Raw genomic sequence first — 8,940 nt, forward strand, 5'->3', positions numbered from 1 at the left:
CAATTTTGTTAATTATGTTTCTCCTCTTATAAATATATTATTTTAAGTAAAGTTTAATTTTCAATCAAATAAATTTTTTATAATAATAATAATTATTATTATTTTAGAATTATTATTTAAAAATTCCTTAAAATTGATCCCTTTTATCTCTAAAGGACGTATAAATTTTATATGTTGAGAGCTTTGTAAAAAAAAAGTTTTGAGGGAAGATTGGCCTAAATTTGTATTAACGTTACATTTTTAGGCAACACTAAGTAAATGTAGTCATTTGTTAGGAATATTGTTACAATTAGAAAACGTCTCCAATGCTCTCTAAGGGGACAATTATAGAATGTTGCAAAAACAATAACATAGTGTTGTAAAAAACGATACCAATAACAAAGTATAATAGGGAATTATAGGGGAGAAGAAGAACACAATAATTGGTTATAACCGTTATTCTTTTACTTTCTCTTAAAACAAGATTACAAGTTTACAAGAATAACAAATAACCTCTCTCACCCTAAATTAGGATTTGCAGCTTAGCAATGATGAGAGACTAGTATGCTATTTATAATAAAACCTAACATACTAACTAATGGGCTTTTTCCACAAGGCCCATTACACAAGCCAACTTAATAAACAAGCTAACTTAACAAATTAGGGTTTAAACACTAAAACCTAATTTAACATGCTAACAACCCTAGCATCTTCGACATCTGCATGCTAGACCCATCTTCGACTACAGCATGCACACTTCGACACCAGCATGTGAACAATCCTTCGACTTCATGCTTAACTCTGTCGAAATGTCGAACCAAGAAGCTACCCTTCGACAATACTAGAGTTCGATCCAATATCTCACAAATCTCCACCTTGGACCTAACTCTACAACGTCAAGGAACAGACTAACTTTCTTCATGCAGCTTTATCAACTGCATACAGTGGAAAAACTTGCAACTCGGCAATGTCTTGGTGATCATATCAGCAGCATTGTCTTCAGTCGAAACCTTCAGCACTTGGACTTCTCCACGCTCGATTACTCCTCTGACGAAATGCAGCCTCACATCAATGTGCTTAGTTCGCTCATGATAGGCTGAATTCTTCGACAGGTGTATTGCACTTTGACTATCACATTTAACAGTGATACCTCGACCTTGAAGTTTTAGCTCCTTCGCAAAACCTTCAAGCCACAATGCTTCTTTCACAGCTTCAGTTAGGGCAATATACTCCGCTTCAGTGGTTGATAGAGCAACAACCTTCTGAAGTGTTGCTTTCCAACTAATTGCAGTGCCAAACATAGTGAAAACATATCCAGAAATAGATTTTCTGGAATCCATACAACCTGCATAATCAGAGTCGACATATCCTTCTATTACTGCTTTACTATCTTCACCCAAGGCTCCACCATAAATTAAGACTCTATTCAGAGACCCATTTATGTACCTTAAAATCCACTTCAATGCTTGCCAGTGAGCCTTTCCAGGATTCGCCATGTACCTGCTTACAAGACTTACTGCGTATGCTATGTCGGGTCTAGTACAGACCATAGCATACATCAAAGAACCAACTATATTAGCATATGGGATGCTATTCATATAGGCTCTTTCGACATCAGTACTGGGACACTGATCAATACTCAGCTTGAATTGAGGGTTTGTTGGAGTCACAACTGGCTTCGAATTCGACATACCAAACTTTTCAAGAATCTTCCGTAGATATGCCTCTTGAGATAGGCATAACTTCGACTTCTTTCTATCTCTTCGAATGTCAATTCCAAGAATCCTGGAAGCAGCTCCCAGATCCTTCATATCGAACTCCTTATTGAGTTCAGCCTTCACCCTCATCACATCTTCGACACTGTTGCTTGCTATGAGAATATCATCAACATAAAACAACAAAATAACAAATGAATTACCAGGTCGAAATCTGAAGTAAACGCAGTGGTCGAACTGACTTCTAATGAAACTTATGTGTGTCATGAACTTGTCGAATCTCCTATTCCACTGTCGAGGAGATTGTTTCAGCCCATACAAAGATCTTTTTAGCTTGCACACATAATCTTCCTTTCCCTTTTCGACATACCCTTCAGGTTGCCTCATCAGGATCGTTTCATCTAAATCACCATACAAGAACGCAGTCTTCACATCCATTTGTTCCAGTTCAAGGTCGAACTGTGCCACCATGGCAAGCAACATTCGAATGGACCTATGCTTTACAACAGGAGAAAACACATTATTGAAGTCGACACCTTCTTTCTGAGTGAAACCCCTTGCAACTAACCTTGCCTTGTATCTTTTCGACGTCACTCCTTCAATTCCTTCCTTAACTTTGAAAATCCATTTACAACTGACTAACCTTGCCCCAACAGGTTTCTTGATCAGTTCCCAAGTATGATTATCATGAAGAGATTTCATCTCATCATCCATGGCCTTCAGCCATTCAGTCTTATTTCGACTCCTCATAACTTCCTTATAGTCTCTAGGCTCTTCGTCTAGAACCTCACTTGCAGAGATTAAGGCATAAGCTATAAGATCTGCATATCCAAGTCTCTGAGGTGGCTTGATGACTCTTCTCGACCTATCTCTCGACAATAGGTAGTCATCGTCAGTTTCCTCAACTTCAGCATCTTCTGCTTCTTCTTCGACTTCATCTGGGATATGCAATTCAGCATCAACATGCTCCACCTCAACAGGAATCTCTACCTGTTCCAGCTCTTCTGCACTTCGATCATCATCATCAGTTTTCTTAAAAGCCATTTCAGCTTCATTGAAAACTACATCTCGACTGGTGATACACCTCCTGTGACCTGGCTCTAGGCACCATAGCCTATAAGCTTTGACTCCTTCAGGGTATCCCATGAACATGCATTTCAGAGCTCTAGGTTCGACCTTGTCTTGCCTAATGTGAGCATAGGCTATGCAGCCAAATACTCTCAGTTTGTCGAGATCTGGTGGATGTCCCGACCAAACTTCTTCAGGTGTCTTCATATCTAACGCTGTCGAAGGACATCTGTTTATCAGATATGTTGCTGTCGAAACAGCCTCAGCCCAGAACACCTTCTTTAAACCGGCACTAGTCAACATGCATCTGACTCTCTCCAAAATAGTTCGATTAAACCTTTCAGCCAAACCATTTTGCTGTGGAGTACCTGCAGTAGTTCTATGCCTTGCAATACCAGAGGTAGCACAAAAACTGCCGAATGCCTCATTGCAAAATTCAAGGCCATTGTCGGTTCTCAACCTCTTGACCTTTCTGCCAGTCTGATTTTCAACCAGAGTCTTCCAACTTTTGAAATTCTCAAAAGTTTCATCCTTAGTCTTCTGGATGAATACCCATAATTTTCTGGAATAATCATCTACTATGGATAGAAAATACCTTGCTCCTGAATGTGATGGACACCTTGCAGGCCCCCAAAGATCAGCATGGATGTAATCAAGGGATCCATGTGTTCTTTGTTTGCCTTTGTTGAACTTCACTCTGCAAGATTTTCCAAGTACACAGGGTTCACAAAACTTCAGCTTTTCGATTTTGTCTCCACCAAGCAGATTTTGTTTCCCTAATTCGACCAGACCCCTTTCACTGACATGGCCCAATCTCATGTGCCAGATTTCTGTCTTCGACAAAGGTTTCGTGGATACAACATTTGTCGAACCACTTACAACTTCAGCCTCAAGGGTATACAAGCCTTGTTTCTTCACGCCTCTCAAGACTTCCTTCGACCCCTTCATGACTCTTAGGATGCTTTTCTCTCCTTGGAAAACATATCCTTTCTTGTCGAATTCACCAAGAGAAAGCAAATTTCTCTTCAAATCAGGAACATACCTGACTTCAGTCAACAACCTTATTGACTCATCATGGAGCTTGAATCTCACAGATCCAACACCTGCAATCTTGCAAGCCTTGTTGTTTCCCAGCAATACTGATTCACCATCTTGATCACATAATTCCTCGAACAAGTCTTTGTTTGGAGTCATGTGCCAAGTGCAACCTGAATCCATAATCCACTCCTTCTTAGAGTCACTGCTTGAAACCACAAGAACATCAGATGATTCGAAATCATCTTGAACAATGGCAGCGTTGCCATTATCCTTACCTCCATGATATTTCAAGCGTTCAGGGCACACCTTTCTTGTGTGACCCTCCTTCTTACAATGGTAGCATCGAATGCCAGATGCTTCGCCATTGTAAGTCTTCGACTGGCTTTTGCCTTTCTTCTTGTCGAACTTACCATCCTTTCGTAAGAGTTTTCCTTTAACGGCCAAACCTTCGCCAACAGTCGAAGGTTTATGCTCCTTTCGTTCATTCAAGTCCTTAGAGTACAAGGCTGATTGAACTTCTTCAAACGTCAGGGACTCCCTTCCATACAAGAGAGTTTCTTTGAAGTGAGCATGTGATCGAGGCAAAGAACACAATAGTAACAGCGCTTGATCTTCATCATCGATTTTCACATCAATATTTTCAAGATCAAGAATCAGCTTGTTGAACATATCCAACTGCTCAGCCAATACTTTGTCTTCAATCATCTTGAATGAATACAAAGCTTGCTTCAGGTAGAGTCGATTTACCAGCGATTTGGTCATGTACAAACTTTCAAGTTTCACCCATAACCCTGATGCCGTCGTCTCCTTTGATACCTGCCTGAGAACCTTATCACCAAGGCTCAACAAAATTGCGCTGTGTGCCTTCTCAATCATAGTCGTCTTCTCCGCTGCCGTTAATGCAACATTCATGGCTGCCTCTCCCTTCAACGCTTCCAAACAACCCTGCTGAACCAGTAGGGCTTTCATCTTCAAGCGCCACAGACCGAAATCATTCACTCCGGTGAACTTTTCAATCTCATACTTTGTTGAAGGCATCTTCTCCACGCTCACCGCACCAATTTGTTGTAAAAAACGATACCAATAACAAAGTATAATAGGGAATTATAGGGGAGAAGAAGAACACAATAATTGGTTATAACCGTTATTCTTTTACTTTCTCTTAAAACAAGATTACAAGTTTACAAGAATAACAAATAACCTCTCTCACCCTAAATTAGGATTTGCAGCTTAGCAATGATGAGAGACTAGTATGCTATTTATAATAAAACCTAACATACTAACTAATGGGCTTTTTCCACAAGGCCCATTACACAAGCCAACTTAATAAACAAGCTAACTTAACAAATTAGGGTTTAAACACTAAAACCTAATTTAACATGCTAACAACCCTAGCATCTTCGACATCTGCATGCTAGACCCATCTTCGACTACAGCATGCACACTTCGACACCAGCATGTGAACAATCCTTCGACTTCATGCTTAACTCTGTCGAACTGTCGAACCAAGAAGCTACCCTTCGACAATACTAGAGTTCGATCCAATATCTCACACATAGGAACATTGAGAAAGCATACTCATAAAGAGTTTAGGGGACATTTATAAGTTGTTGTAAAAACATTGCTGGCATCAAGTGTAAAATGTTGCCAGAAATACTTTTTAGGCAACAATTTTCACATGTTGCATAAAAAAGTGTTGCTAGAGGCAACAAATTTTGTAGTATCAGAATGATTGCAGAGCATCTTAATGGATTTGATTACTTGCATTTTCGAGTTACCAATAAAATGTTTCGGTTATGAGCGCCACCAATGTTAAGGTTTGATATCATTCACCATGTCCTTTATTTATGTTCTTTGATAAGGACAATGTCTTCACTTTTCTGCTTCCAAAACACGGCCTCAAGTTTAAATATATTATTAAATTGCCATAACTCGATTTTCTTGAAGGCAATACAAATATTGATGAGTGCTTGTTCAATTCAGATTGTGGAATTTGTTACTCGAAAAATGGTTGGCTGTTATTGACAATGAACAAAAGGTGTTCATTTTTCTTCGGTTCTTGTACAAAGGAAGTGAAGCCCTTTAAGAATGTACCTATAACAATAAGAAGTGATAAGTGTATTGGTTTTTCACATTGTCCATCCTCTTTTAAATGCATAATTGCTGATTTTGATGAGTGTAAACCACCTTACTATAGGACACTGATCTTTAGACTCGTTGATGATAGGACAAATAATGCTTCATTATTTAATTTTGAGTGTGGTTACTTTTATGTCAAAAACAAAAGTCCTAATTTTCATAATGGATCATTTTATTATCTTAGTGACAATGGAACATTGGGATTTATAAAATTAACTGAAAGAGGAGCGAGTAGGAAAAAATTTAATACATCTCGATCTCCATGCACTAACACTATCAATAGTTTTATAGTAGAATGTAATGGCAATCAATTGTCGGTATTTGAAGGGCCTTTTGGAAAATGGGTTGAAATTTTTGAGTTGAACAAGTTAACAATGACATGGACCAAAGTTGAAAGCTTGGTAAATCACATGTATTTTGTTGGCAATACATCATTTTTTGCAAAGGGGAAAATTGCAGGAATGGAAAACAAAATATATTTTCCGAGATTCTATGGCGGAAGTACTGTGTTTTACTCATCCGAAACAAAAAAGTTCTACACTTTTGAAGATGAAGTTGCGAATTTTGAGAGTGTAAGAGAACCTCCTAATTATAGTTGGATTTAGCCTGTGTTAAGAGTCGCACATCAGATAATATATAGTCTAAACATGTGCTTATAAGTGGGGGCAATCCTCACCCGACTAGCCGGTTTTGTAGGGTTGAGTTAGGCTAAACCATATTACTTAACATAGTTGTCTATTCCTGGACGTGAAGGGGTGCGTTAAGAGTCCCACATGTGCATTATTATTAATGTGAGACTATTTCCCCACTTACTCACACTTGCATTATTATTCTAACAGCCTAGGTGTCACTAAGTTCATATTATTGTCGGAAATGAAGTTCTTTGGAAAAAATAATTTTATTTTAGAATTTTATACTCTTGTTGTGTTGAGAAACTTTTTGTATGTATATGCAACTTCATTTGGTGTGAAGGATACAATTGATCGATACTTATGAATTTTAATGTTTTAAAAACCGACTCAGTGAGTGATTTATACGGATTTTTTCCCATAGGAGCCAAGTACTTATTGGAGTTGAAAAACTCCAATAAATAAGAAACAAATTTGAACTATGTGAGACCCTTTGTGGATGGAACTTGCAACCTTGTTTTACATGATGATGACAATGTTACTTCTTTAAAATATATAGTAGCAGCAATCTGCATATGGTAGGAATATAATGCTAAATTATTATATAGGGATATGCTTCTCATTTTTGTGTAATCTTCAGCATGGTTCTACATTGTGGCCGCATAAGCCTCATTTTTCAGCATTTTGCTGCAATTTAGAACAATTTTTGGGGCTGCGAAAAAATATTTAATTTGATTCCAAATATTATTGAATTGTATCAATCTAGTTCCATATATTAATATACTAAAATTATTTTTGAAATTGTAGTCATAATTGTCCCTCCATTCTTATTTGTGGGGATTGTGATGACATAAAGTCGAAGATAAATTTAAAATTAAGTGAATAATACCATGGATATATTATAACTCTTTCATTCATAACTAGCGTGATACCCGTGCGTCCGCACGAGTACCTGTTGTGGCCGTGTTATTTTGTTCAATATAGATATTATTCTAGAGGTAAATGTCATAAAACCAAATGTGTAAAATATAGAAATTTCTTTTTAATAGGTTGGGGGGGCAAAGTTTGGGATATTTTCATGAATAAAAATTATTTTCCCGTTAATATTCAATATTTCGATCATTAACTTCATGTTCCCGTAAATATTTAATATGTTTATCAGTAATTCATGTTGTCGTTAATATTGAATATTTTATTCAGTAACTTCATGTTCCTGTTAATATTCAATATTTTGATCAGTATCTTCATGTTCCCGCTAATATTCATTATTTTGATCAGTAACTTCGTATTCCCGTTAATGTTCCAAACTTGTTCCCGTTAATATTCAATATTTTTATCAGTAACTTCATGTTCCCGTTAATATTCTTTATTTTGATCAGTAACTCTGTGTTCCCGTTAATATTCATTATTTTGATCAATAACTCCGTGTTCCCGTTAATATTCCAAATTTGTTGTCGTTAATATTGAAAAATTTTATCAGTAACTTCATATTTCGTTTATATTTAAAACAATTATCACTAACTTCGTGTTCTCGTTAATATTCAATATTTTGTAAATAACTCCGTGTTCCCGTTAATATTTATTATTTTGATCAATAACTTTGTGTTCCTGTTAATATTCAAAATTTGGATCAGTAACTTAATGTTTCCGATTATATTAAAAATTTTGATAAGTAACTTTGTCTTCCGTTAATATTCAATATTTTAATCAATAACTCCGTGCTCCCGTTAATATTCAATATTTTAAATATTAACGGGATATTCGTGCATTCGCACGGGGACCAGTGTGGTAAGCTCATTTGTTTTAATATTCAATATTTTGATCAGTAACTTCATGTTTCCGTTAATGTTCAATGTTTCGATCAGTAATTTCATGTTCCCGTTAATATTCAATATTTTATTCAGTAACTTCATGTTCCCGTTAATATTTAATATTTTGATTAATAACTTCATGTTCTTGCTTATTTTGTTCAATATTATATTTTTTTAAAAGAAATTGATGTAATTATTATTATGATACAATTTGTTCAACAAAGATACATAATAAAATTAAAAATGAAATTGATAAAGAATAGAATAATGAAGTGTTATTTTATTAATATGCAATAAAAATTGGAAAGATCAATAAAGAATATACAATATCGATTGTCCAATGCAATATAAACTTAGTCACATTTACTTTCAACGTATTAACATTGCTTCCCGTTAATATTTAATATTTTAATTAATAACTCCATGTTCCCGTTAATGTTCAATGGTTTGATCAATAATTTCATGTTTTCGTTAATATACAATATTTTTACCGATAACTTCATGTTTCCGCTAATATTTATATTTTGATCACTAACTTCATATTCCTGTTAATATTCAATA

General features: G+C 36.0%; 1 protein-coding gene across 1 annotated transcript; it reads left to right on the forward strand.

Annotated features, from left to right (window-relative positions):
- The first annotated feature begins 5,827 nt into the window (after positions 1-5,827).
- Positions 5,828-6,544, forward strand: LOC131658807 (uncharacterized). The gene has a single exon (XM_058928061.1). The coding sequence runs from the start codon at positions 5,828-5,830 to the stop codon at positions 6,542-6,544; it is 717 nt and encodes a 238-aa protein (XP_058784044.1).
- Positions 6,545-8,940: the final 2,396 nt, after the last annotated feature.

The sequence above is a fragment of the Vicia villosa genome, linkage group LG3, assembly GCF_029867415.1.
Source record: "Vicia villosa cultivar HV-30 ecotype Madison, WI linkage group LG3, Vvil1.0, whole genome shotgun sequence".
NCBI lineage: Eukaryota > Viridiplantae > Streptophyta > Magnoliopsida > Fabales > Fabaceae > Vicia > Vicia villosa.

Bases quoted from the DNA above. Each gene is read 5' to 3' on its own strand.
- LOC131658807 (XM_058928061.1), top strand. From the start codon at position 5,828: ATGAACAAAAGGTGTTCATTTTTCTTCGGTTCTTGTACAAAGGAAGTG.